This window comes from Cetorhinus maximus, chromosome 12 (genome assembly GCF_964194155.1).
Source record: "Cetorhinus maximus chromosome 12, sCetMax3.hap1.1, whole genome shotgun sequence".
NCBI classification, from domain to species: Eukaryota; Metazoa; Chordata; class Chondrichthyes; order Lamniformes; family Cetorhinidae; genus Cetorhinus; species Cetorhinus maximus.
In genome coordinates this window covers 99,449,544-99,462,260 of record NC_135890.1, presented here as the reverse complement: position 1 = coordinate 99,462,260, position 12,717 = coordinate 99,449,544, and the positions used below count along the sequence as shown (strand labels likewise).

Sequence of the window (12,717 nt, the reverse complement as noted above, 5' to 3'; positions counted from 1 at the left end):
CATCCAACATGGAGGACGGCACCATTTTGCGCTCCTTGAATAGCTTCTAAGTCTTGCACTGCACCTTCCATTGCAAGAGCGATTTCCAACGCCTTCGGAAAATCTAGCTTTGTTTCAGCCAACCATCTCCTCTGAATCGCATTTTCGTTAATACCGCACACCAACTGATCTCTCAGCATATCATTGATAGAAGTACCATACTCGCCACATAAGAAGCAACTTTCTCCCCTGCAGTCCTAATTCTTGAGCTGAATTTAGATCTTTGTAAGGTCACCGACGGCTCAGGCTGGTAATGATTCCTTACCAGGTTCACTAAGTCACCAAAACTTTTGGAGTCTGGGGCATTGGGCGCCAACAGATTTCGAATTAATCCACATGTCTTACTCCCACACGTGGACAGAAGGGCCATGCGCCTCTTCTCCTCCCCCGCAATGTCGTTCACCCGGAAGAAGAACATGAGGCGTTCAACATAGTGAGACCAGTCGTCCGAGGTTGGATCAAATGGCTCTACTCTTCCAAATTGCCGCATCTCTTAGGGAATTAATTCGATGGTCAGAAGGAAATTTTCTTTAACTTACAACTACTGATTTCAGTTCTTCTGATTTCCTTCATTGTTCTCGCTTTTTACCTAGTTTTTTCTGTGATTTTTTTTACTCTCGTCACCAGTTTGTTGGATCCAGTTCCCTTGGTTTGTAGGGGCTAAAGGATCCAGGATGCATGTTTTGTTTGGGGTGACAGAGTCAGTACAGAGACAGAGAACATCAGGAGGTCGTAGTTAGAATAAAAACATGCTGCTTACTTACAAACTAAACTCTACAACTATACTTGTGTGCTCACAACATAAAACTCTGCCTTCACTCATCAGTGATTAACTCAAGACTCTCCCACATAGAGGTAGCCCGTGCTACTGTGCTATTGGACATTAAGATCATGTGACCTAACATCATAATACTTGTCTTAAAGATATATTACATCTCAGATTACTACAGGGAGGAATTTTAGTAGTCTTCAGATGACAAGATAGGAGGGAGGCCAGTAAAATGCTGAGGAGCCGTGTCAGGTCAAGGAGGCCAGTAAAATGCTGAGGAGCCTTGAGGCAGTCCCACCATCGGGTAAATTAGCCAGCAGCAGGAATGGTCATTTTAGACAATTAAAGGCCCAATTAAAGGCTATATTCTTGGCTGCTGGCATCTTGCTGGCAGCAGAGCAGCTCCCCCCACTGCCTCCTAGGGAGTCAACCATCAACAACCAAATGAGGAGGAAGCTCCACATGGGTTATCAACAGTGCTATCAAGTGGCACCTGCTTAGCAATAACCTGCTCACTGACACCCATTTAGGGTTGCACCTAGGCCACTCAGCTCCTGATCTCGTTGCAACCTTGGTTCAAAAGAGCTGAACACCCGAGGTGAGATGAGAGTGACTACCCTTGACATCAATGCAGCATTTGACTGAATGCGGCATTAAGGAGCCCTAGCAAAACTGGAGTCAATGGGAATCAGGGCTAAACCCTCCGCTGGTTGAGTCATAACTAGCACAAAGAAAGATGTTTGTGGTTGTTGGAGGTCAGTCATCTCAGCTCCAGAACATTACTGCAGGAGTTCCAACCATCTTCAGCTGCTTCATCAATGACATTCCTTCCATCATATGGTCAAAAGTGTGGATGTTTGCTGATGATTGCACAATGTTCGGCACCATTCGCGAATCCTCAGATACTGAAGCACTCCATGTCCAAATACAGCAAGACCTGGTCAATTTCCAGGCTTGGGCTTTCAAGTGGCAAGTAACATTCACGCCACACAAGTGGAAGGCAAAGACAATCTCCAACAACAGAGAATCCAACCATCGCCCCTTGATGTTCAATGGCATTACCATCACTGAATCTCCCACTATCAACATCCTTGGGGTTACCATTAACCAGAAACTGAACTGGACTAGCCATATAAATACTGTGGCTATAAGAGCAGTCAGAGGCTAGGAATCCTGTGATGAGTAACTCACCTCCTGACTCCCCAAAGCCTGTCCACCATCTACAAGGCATAAGTCAGGAGTGTGATGGAATATTCCCCACTTGCCTGGATGAGTGCAGCTCCAACAACATGCAAGAATCTTGACACCGTCCAGGACAAAGCAGCCCGCTTGATTGGCACCACATCCACATTCACTCCCTCCACATCTGACGCACAGTATCAGCAGTGTGTACCATCTACAAGATGCACTGCAGGGATTCACCAAGGCTCCTTAGACAGCATCTTCCAAACCCACGACCACTACCATCTAGAAGGAAAAGGGCAGCAGATAGATGGGAACACCGCCGCCTGGAAGTTCTCCTCCAAGTCACTCACCATCCTGACTTGGAAATATATCGCCGTTCCTTCGCTGTTGCTGGGTCAAAATCCTTGAACTCCCTTCCTAACAGCACTGTGGGTGTACCTACACCACATTGACTGCAGAGGTTCAAGAAGGCAGCTCACCCCCACCTTCTCAAGGGCAACTAGGGATGGGCAATAAATGCTGGCCCAGCCAGCGAAGCCTACATCCCATGAGTAAATGAAAAAAAAGCAAGGAGGTACCCTCCAAGTGGCTTTCCTGTGGTGGAAGAAAGGGCATTGGAGCCAGAGGGCAGCTTGGTCTCTTCCACTCTTGCCTTTGCTGCCTCAGCAGCGGCTCCTCTCTCGGTAGCGCTGCCAAGGCTGCAGTGCTGCCGGCCCTCTGACTGAGACAGTGTGAGCAGGAGGGGGGAAAGAGGAAAAAAGACAGTAATTATGGTTTTATTTAGTGTGTAATGTACCCTAAAGAATAATACTTGCTAGGTAAGATCACATGATTTGAAATAACCAAAAGGAGAGTAGCGTGGGCTACCTCAGCAATGTAGAGATAGAGTTGGAGTTGAAAGCACATGTATAGTTGCTGCTGAGTATATTCTAAATAAACTTAATGTTTCCACCCAAGACATGTCTGCTGATCAACTCTATCACTAATAGAGCAACTCGGCCACCCGACAACAAACTGGCGAAAAGGATAAAACAGGATTGAACAGAAGAAATCAAGTTAAAAAGAAATCGGTAGTGTATCTTGCCCAGTGATTGTAAGTAGCAAGCTCCATTAGTATTGAAGAAGTTATCCCCTCTTAAAATGCCACAATTTGGGAGAATTAATCCTTTCGAACCAGCCACAGGTCTCAATACATAGAACCCCTCATGTTCTTTTTTCAAGCAAAGGAAACTACGGGACAAGAGAAGAGGCGAGGGATCCTCTTGAGTACTTGTGGGAGCAAAACTTACGGTTTGATTCGAAGTTTGACAGCACCCAGTGCCCCAGATTCAAAGAATTTTGATGAATTGGTGGACCTCGTGAAGAGTCACTTTATACCCAAGTCCTCAGTATCAATGCAGAGGTTCATGTTTAATTCGCGAAATAGAGCCCCGGGGAGTGAGATAATTGCATGCTGCGTGGCCAATGTGAAGCAGCTAATGGAACATTGTGAGTTCAGTACGACTCTGAACAACATGCTCAGAGATCGTTTAGTATGTGGTCTGAAAGAGGACTCTATTCAGAGAAGATTATTGTCCGAAGTGAATCTGGATTTCAAGAAGGCGATAGAGATAGCGCTGGCCATGGAAAGTGCAGTAAGAAATTCACAAGCAATACAGGGTATGCAAATTGGTGCCATCCTCCATATCAGGCGGGAAACCTCTGCAAAAGTGGCCCAAGAAAGTGCGACTCTGCCGAGAAGCGGGAAACAAGCCCCACTAGCTGAAGAATAAAGAAAAATAACTTAACAGCGAAATCAAAGAATAACTTTAATAGAGGTGGAAACAATCAGTCTTTTGGTGATTGGCAGTTTAAAAAAATTGAATGCTACTATTGTCACAGAAATAGAAATTTGATGAGACAGTGCAAGGAAAGGTTCAAGCAGGCTTGTAAACAAAAGAAAAAGCCGAATGAAATCTACATTGTAGAAGGGCCTGAAGCAACAAATTCAGACATTTACTCATTGTTTAACCTGAAAGTTGGAAAGACTGAACCAATATTTGTTACAGTGAAAGTAAATGGCAAACCTGTTAAAATGGAAGTAGACACAGGAGCTTCCACTACAGTAATTGGGGAACATATCTTCAGATATTTGAATAATGGTGAACATCAATTAAGTTTAGAACAAACAGCTGCCAAGCTAAAAACATATACAGTGAAGACATTCAAGTAAAAGGCATAAGCAGAGTTACTGTCCATTATGGAAGTCATTTGGCAAAGCCAGCAGTGTTGGTATTGAGAGGCAGAGGACCAAGGCTTCTAGGGTGAAATTGGCTAAGGGAAATCAACCTTGATTGGCCACTGAGATTCCAAAAGGAAGCTGGAAGTGTTCCTGTTTTGAAAAAGGAGTGTGAAGGACTCAGCAAACTAAAGAAATGCAGGCTGTCTTAAGCCAAAACCTGGAAGAACAGCAGAAGAAACTCGAAGAGACCCTGCTTGATGACAGAGTTTGAGATGAGGTGAGCAACCTTCGAAGGGAAAAAGAAAGCCTGCTGAAAGACCTTCACACACTACAAGATTCCCTCAGGTAAAAGTTTGTACCTCTGGAAAAATATGAAGAGGAACAGGAAGAATTCAGGACTTCTCTGAACAAACTGAAGAATGAGTTGGCAGAAAAGACAGAAAAATGTTCAATTTTCCAGGAGGCAGCAAACAAATATAAAGAAGAGATGGAAGAGCTGAGGAATCAGCTAAATGAAGCCAAAAAGAATTTGGAAGCAAAAGTTGCAGACATTTCCGAGAAGCAGACAGATAATGAAATTTTGGGAGACTCGGCCGCTGAGCTCAGACAAGTTGAACTTGCATCTGAGAGAAGCCTGGTCAACAGTGAAGTCAAAAGGAAGGCCAAGATTAAAGTCTGTGCTAGAAAGAAGAAGGCACTTAGAAAGAAGATACAAAATATAATAGGGCCTTAATTCTGGCTGCATACGTATACACTTTCATACATAGGCCTGGCAATCAAATCGCAAACGCTGATACCCTTAGTTGTTTGCCTTTACAAGAAAATGATGACCATGTCCCAGTTCCACAGGAACTTGTTTTACTGTTATATTTCTTAGGTTCCTCATCAGTATGTGCTCAACAGATCAGAGACTGGACAAGTCGGGACCCAGTCCTATCTCAAGCATGAGAACAAGTGCTAAATGGTTGGTCTCAGGAGCCCGTATCTGATAAAATGAAACCGTACTTCAACAGAAGACATGAAATAACCAGCCAGGATGGCAGCTTATTGTGGGGAGTGATTTCCTCCAAAGGGAAGGGAACCGCTTTTAATTGAACTACACAGTGCCCATCCAGGAATTTCCCAAATGAAGACCATAGCACGCAGCTATCTACGGTGGCCAGGGATGGATGGCAAAAGAGAGTTTGGTAAAGCACTGTGTGCAATGTCAGCAACTGCAAAAGTTGCCAGTGACAGTTCCATTACACCCATGTACGGCAGAGTTTTGCCATTCACAGGCTACCAGAAGTAGTAATTTCTGATAATGGCACGGCATTTACAAGTGCTAAGCTTCAACAGTTTTTCAGTCTCAGTAGTACCACTTATGTGAAAATGGCACCATACCACCCTTCCTCAAACGGACTGGCTGAAAGGGCAGTTCAAATGTTCAAGGCTGGCATGAAAAAGCTAACAGGCAATTCCTTGGCAGCCAAGCCAGCATGCTTTCTTTCTCATTACAGGGCTGCCCCTCACACTACAACAGGTGTCACACCTGCAGAGTTAATGTTAAAACGCCATCTCAGGGTGAGATTGAGCTTAACAATGCCGAATTTAGAGGGGAAAGTGGAAAGGGGTCAGGGAAGCCAGAAAACTAGACACAACTGGTATAATCTCGAGAGGAAATTTACTGTGGGAGAGCCGGTATATGTGAAAAACTTCGGGGAAGGACCAAAGTGGTTACCGGGTGAAATAAGTGCGATGACTGGACCTCTATCTTACCATGTGGAGGTGGAAGGCCAGACCATCTGTAAACATGTGAATCATTTAAGGAAGAGAGAGACAAATCATCAAGATATGGTTCCAACAGTGACCATAACCGGGCCTGTGTTTCCTGTTGAGGATACTCAACCCAGGACTGACATGTCTGATGTTCCTGTAAGAGTTGAGGATACAGAACTGCAGATGCCCACTGAAGCACCCGATGTTCAGGCAACTCCGGGAAAGGAGGTTCCTGACAAGGAACCTGAAGTTGCGGAGTTGTGGCATTCCACATGTACCAGGGAACCACCAGAAAGACTGAACTTGTAAATTCCTTATCCAGTGTAAATATTATGTTGTCTTGAAAAATATGTTCTTGTAAAAGTGATATATATAGCCAAGTTAAAGGGGGAGGATTGTAGTAATTATGGTTTTATTTAGTGTGTAATGTACTTTTAAGAATAATACTTGCTAGGAAGATCACATGATCTGTAGTAAACCAATCGGAGAGCAGTGCAGGCTACCTCAGCAGTGTGTGTAGAGATAGAGTTGGAGTTGAAAGCACACGTGTAGTTGCTGCTGAGTATATTGTAAATAAACCTAATGTTTCCACCCAAGAAGTGTCTGTAGATCAACTCTATTACTAATAGTACAACTCAGCCACCCTACAACAAAAGCAGAGTAAAATAGTTCAGGAAAATGAAAAAGAAAAGCAGGAGGAACTAAAAAGAGATAAAAAGGACCAGGGGGAACAGGCCTTCAAAGAGTCAAGGGGAAAAGGTGGCGCACACAGACCATGAGGGGCAAGAAGAAAAGCTAATGAGTCACAGGGCTTGAAACAACAGTAGTGAGAAAATATAACAGCGCACAAAAGGCTGGGATAAAAGATGATCCAAGAAAGGTGTGATGCTGGGAGAATTTAGCTGATGAAAGCTACTGCTGGAGTTAGGCCTTCCGATTTAAGATGGAACTGAGAGTTACCAAAAGTAGTAATTCTGGAGTTGCATATTTGATCCACTCATCCAATCAGGAGTAAGTACATGGGAGGAGCAAGACTGAAACTGACAGCAAGTCACATGACAAGAATCAGCCAATTAGAGGTCGCTTACAGAAGCGACATTCAAAATTGCATGTTTTAGCATGGCAGTCATATATGCGATAGAAATAGCATTGTGCCAAAAAGTGTTATACAAAGTTTTAATTTACAGGAAGTGTACAGAATTTAAAGTTTCACTGGCAAATTTCTCATGGCATTGCTCACATGTAGTCACAGTTCTGACAAAAGGTAAATGACCTTAAAGTCTGTTTTTCTCTCCACAGATGCTGCCTGATCTGTTCAGCATTTCCAGCATCCACTGCTTTTATTATTAATGAGATAAATGCTTTTTGGTGGTTCTGGTTGAGGGAAGTTTATTGGCCAAGACCTTAGAAGAACTGTCGACTCTTCTTGGAATAGTGCCATGGGATTTTTTACAGCCATCTACATAAACAAGGCCTCAATTTGTTGCCTTGTGATGAGGGCAGCGCGCCAACAATGCAGAACTCCTGCAGTACTGCACTGAAGTGTCAGCCCAGGTTATGTGCACGCCTGGATCACGAGGAGGCTGTAAAATTGAGTACAAGTGAAAAGGCGAAAAATGTAGAGAAAGGAATAAAAAAGCTGCCGATGCAGAAACTGATAGCAATCAGTTTTCAGAATTCAAGTTACGAGCAAACCATTAAACTTTCGTTCTCCCAGTTTATTAAGTAACATGAAATCCTTTGACTGGATTGCAGTCTCAATTTGCTCCTGAGCTCCTTGTGTCAACTACTTAACAAGCACAAGAATAATATTGCATTCAACAAGAGAACTGATTATTCAACAAGGCACTCATCAGTTGGAACGATTTCAACTTTGTTCAGGTGCCATGATCTAGTAAAACTCCTCTCCCTACATCAAGTGAGCTGTTGCTGGCTGGAATTGGCTAATGTGATCGACATCAAAAAAGTCATCTCCTCATAGCTTGGCTGGTTGCAAGGTAACACGTCAGTAAAAATTACGGAAGAAATAGTAAAGCCCGATTTTCGCTCCCAGGTCAGAAGTGCAGAGATGAGACATTTCCCTGCTCCATGAACCCAACCCAGGAAAAAGAGGCCTGAAAGTTGGAATTTGTATTCCGGGGGGTTGGGCTGGATTAGAAGTCAGACCTGCCTCCGAGTGCGGAGGCTGCCGGGTGCAAGTGTGGGTTGCGGGCTGGGCAAAAGGCCTGTCTCTGTGCACTGGCACTGTGTTGAAGATATGATTAAAACAGCCCTCCAGCTCTCTCATGGCCCCCTCACCCCCTATGCCCCACCCATACCAACCCAAGCCACCTTATGCCTCTCTACCCATCCCCCATGGCCCCTCATACCCCTATGCACCTGTGCCCCTCCACTCACCCTACCATAGCCCCTCATACCCCCATGCCACCTGATGCCCCTCTAACCAACCCCCTTGGCCCCTCATACCCCTTATGCTACCTATGCCTCACTACCCATCCCCCATGGCCCCTCCTACCCCCATGCCACCATATGCCCCTCTGCCCACTCCTTATGGTCCCACATATCCCTAAAGACGACCCACACACTCCACTCATTCCCACAGACCTTTATAGTCCCTATGCCAACTTAGTGCCAACTTATGCCCTCACCAACCACCCTTTGCCCTTACCCCCTCCATGCCAACTCACCGAGTATCTGCCATGGGCAAACCTCAGGAGCCATGCTGACATGAAATAAAGTTGTGTCTATTGATGACATCGCTATTTAAAAAAACGCTCTCATTGACAAAAAAAATTCAATATATTGAAATTCCTTCAAATAATCTCTTATGAAAACAAACATTTCTATTCAATATCCACTTGGAGCTGTCAATCAAACTACTCACTTAATAGGCACTCCACTGTGATAATGTTAGGTTGTTCCAATGAGCTTAGGCACTTTTTACACATGATCATGTCTACTTTTAAAAATCCCAAAGGGCATCTGACCAAAGGGTGCCTTACCCATTCACAAAGGTGTCCCTGGACCATATCTAAAGGGGTACCTTACCTCTCCAAAAAATGTACCCTGGCTGTCCAAATGAATCCACAAAGAATCCACAGACCTGCTCATACCAGGTCTCAACTGCACACTTCAGGTTCCAGATACCTACCTCACCAAAATGGCACGAGTGGAGACAGCTACTGATTCTTATGGGAAGCTGCATCCAATCAGCTGGAATTTAGAACCTGCCCCTATTCCCCCCAGTATAAAAATGGCGGAGGCTGGTTTCAGCTGTGGGCTTCCAGATCCGGGCCTCTGTCGGCATTTTCGCACCGACAGAGAGCCTCTCCATCTGCACAGAAATGAAGGCCAAAGTTCTAAATACATCCACTACTTACGTATGTTAGAAATTGTAAAAAGAAAAGTTTGGACCTGAGCCCAAGGCTGCCACACATGCTCAAGGTTCAGTCACATACACAGTCATCCACCCCTGTGAGTATTCCTCCAACCATCTGTTACATCCTACAGAATATTCCGCATCAGAAATATCTGTGGAAATCCTTTTGACAGAAAGGTACAAAAGAACAAGTAAAATAGAAGGAAAGGTAATTAATTATGTGCACTTTCCCTAATCCCGTGTTCCATATTCACAGTTTCTGATGTGCTGCATCCAACATTTTACTTAACTGACCCACTGGGTGTGGTGTGGTGGGGTGGGATGGGGTGGGGCGGGGGCTGAAGGCCATGGGAAAGGGCACAGCATGCATTTTGCTTCCAGTAAGGCAACAAGCCAATTGATGAAGGCTGCAGGATCAGTTAAATCTGTGCTGGGGGTGGAGCGGATCAATCCTGGGGTCGGTCAGGTGGGTAACCAATCCCTCGGGAGGTGTTCAGAAGCCTGCTGGTGGGGGTGTGGGGAGGTCAGAAGTCTCGTGCTGGGATTGGAGGCTTTGGGAGGAAGCTGGTGGTGAGGGTGTGGGACTGCAGAAGCTCCTCAGGCAGGCCCCTGAAACCAGGAGTAAAGGCATTCACATCCTGAATCTGCCAAGTTCTCACCTCAACGAAGCTGCCAGATTTCCAGGGAAACGTTGCCAACCTGAGTTAAAGTTGAAAAATTGAATGACGATGAGGCTCACCGCCTGATTATCATATTTAAAGTTCTAATCCACCTCCTTGGAGCAGGTTGGTCACCTGCCCACCTTCAGGCCTCAGCTAAAGCAGAAGTGAATGGGTTGGAGGCAGTTGGAGACATTAACCCACCCACAACTGGAGCGAAACCCACTCATTTATTTAGATTAAAATTCAGGCCTGGCTATTCACTCTGTCAAACTCCACTCTGACCTGTCCCTGGAATCCTACGCTTTTCCACAGAATCAACAAAAGCAACAGGAACAGTATTGCATCACTCTGCAGCTTTCTGTTTCAAGTAATGATTTTAGCAATTTCAGACTTTAAGGGCAAAATTTCCCCCCGTTGGAGGGAGTGGGGGAGTTCAGGAGCGGGTGCATGCAGGTGTGCCTTCATTCGGCGCCCCGAATTGGGAGTGCGCCGCCATTTTATGTGGGCGGGCCAATTAAGGCCCACCCAGCGAGACGTCCGCCAGGGAGCGGGCGGGGGGGCGGCGATTCCCTCAGCTGAGACTGCGCTCTTCTGCGCAGACGCACGAAAGAGCGCACTTATCTCCCTGAGGCTAAGTGCTGCCTCAGGGAGATCGGCTCCAAATGTAAAAATGTTAAAAATAGAAAAATAAAATTTCCCTGACGTGTCCCCTCATGTGACACCGTCACATCAGTTGGGACATGTCCATCACTTTTAGTTAAACTTTTATTAAATTTTTAAAAACCTACATGAAAGCTCATCCCGCCCGTGGATGAGGTTTCATGCTTTCTCTGAAGCCCGCCAGAGCTCCCGGCCTGCCCACCAGCCTTAAGATTGGACGGGCAGGTCCTTTAACTACCGCAATTACTTTTTAAATGGCCTCAGTTGGCCGTTGTCAGGTTGGTGGGCGCACAGCTGATTCGGCTGAGCTCCCGCAGACCTGAAAATTGAAATAACGCAGGGTGACATCGGGAGCTCCGCTTGACGTCATCCTGCATCATTTTACGGTCGGCGAGCGGGCCCCGCCCCCAACTCGCCGACCGGGAAGTCCTGCCCTAAGCACATTATCCATCTTCTTGTGATGTGCAGTGGGCCATCGGTATCTAGGGTGTGAGACAGGTCGAAGGAGATAGTTCTGCCAAGGGCTCTGAGTCATGATGTTGAACCATTTCTTCTCTTCTTTGGACTGGTGAATCCATTGGAGTCACAAACCCATGGAGTATCTCCCAATCATCTGGTTATGCCCACAGAAATTCTACCCCATTGTGTTTAGCCAGAACTTTCTCTTTTAGTTTCAGACCTGCCGATTTGGCAGCATTTTTATTCTTTCTAATGGATTACCTCTCACATCCCCACATTGAACTCCATCATTTTGCCCACTCACTCAGCATCATAAAGGCATAGGAGGCCATTCAGCCCATCAAGTCTACGGCAGATTGTTTATGTACATTTAAAGCTTTGATACCATTTGCACTACTCATTAATTTAAATTTAGAGAAGCAGTTCTCTATTTCTTCATCCAAGTTATTAATCAATACAGTGAAAAGTTGAGGCCAGAATAGATCCCTGGGTAACACCATTTGTCACATCCTGCCAACCTGAGTACATATTCTTTGCTCCCACTCTCTGTCTCCTACCTTCCATCCAATTATAAAAACGACTATCACTATTTCTGTGCACTCTCATTTTTACTAATAATACTTTGTGTGGAACCTTGTCAAATGCCTTCTAGAAATTCATAATATAAAACATCTGTAGACACTCCCTTGACATCCTCATAAAATTTAATTAGATTAGTCAGATGTGACATAACATTAACAAAGTCATGCTGGTGTTCTCTATTCAGCTCATATTTGTTTATGCCGTATGTTGTACAATATAAATTCCCAACAACTAATGCAGAAAGAAGTGTTATTTGCCACGAGTATTTTGGAGCTGTCAATGGAGATGTAAGAACTGATTTTCAAAAACTTTAGCCCATAGCTAAGCAAATCTTTAAGCACCAATCAGCTTGCTTCAGTTCATTGAGTTCAGATGAACGATTTGAACTGAAACTTGATTAAGTCTAGCACATAAGCATTGGTCGGAAATTACTTGTTGATTTCACATCCACTTCAATGTGTCTACAGTTGTACAGAGCTCCAGATACTCACTTTAGCTGGAGCAATCACAGGTTCCACCAAGAGGTCAATCAGTGGCTGATAATACATTGATGGTAGTATCCGATCTTCTGCCAACCTGATTTTTAATCGTAATGCTCCTAATTTACCCCTGTGAAAATATAGGTAACATCACAATGACATCAGAAAAACCATCTGGAGTTGGCAACAAGATATTACTGACTCTAGCAGGTCTTTCTAATGTAATTATACATTCAACATTATGTTTTCAAGTACTGTTGTTAGGCATCTAGGCAATAGTGACCATAATACAATACACTTTAAAATGATCATAGAGAAGAACGTAAGTACGACAAAAAACAGGTTAATAGATTGGAGAAAATCTGCTTTTGATGGGCTGAGAATAGAACTTGTGAAAATAAACATAGGCAACAATATTAGCAAACGATGTAGGACAACATTGGAAACAATGTTCAACAAGAGTGCAGGAAAAATATATTGTGCTGAAAGGAAAGAAGAAACTAAACACTAATGAAACTCCATGG

The 12,717-nt window shown here is 44.5% G+C and overlaps 1 protein-coding gene across 2 annotated transcripts in view; it reads right to left on the bottom strand.

The window, feature by feature from the left end:
* The window catches only part of rasal1a (RAS protein activator like 1a (GAP1 like)), a 286,840-nt gene that overhangs the window by 140,282 nt on the left and 133,841 nt on the right, over positions 1-12,717 (bottom strand). For both annotated transcript variants that reach the window (XM_078554231.1, XM_078554232.1), the window contains exon 9: positions 12,206-12,323. In XM_078554231.1, the coding sequence (XP_078410357.1) occupies positions 12,206-12,323 (118 nt within the window). The remainder of the gene's footprint in view (positions 1-12,205; positions 12,324-12,717) is intronic.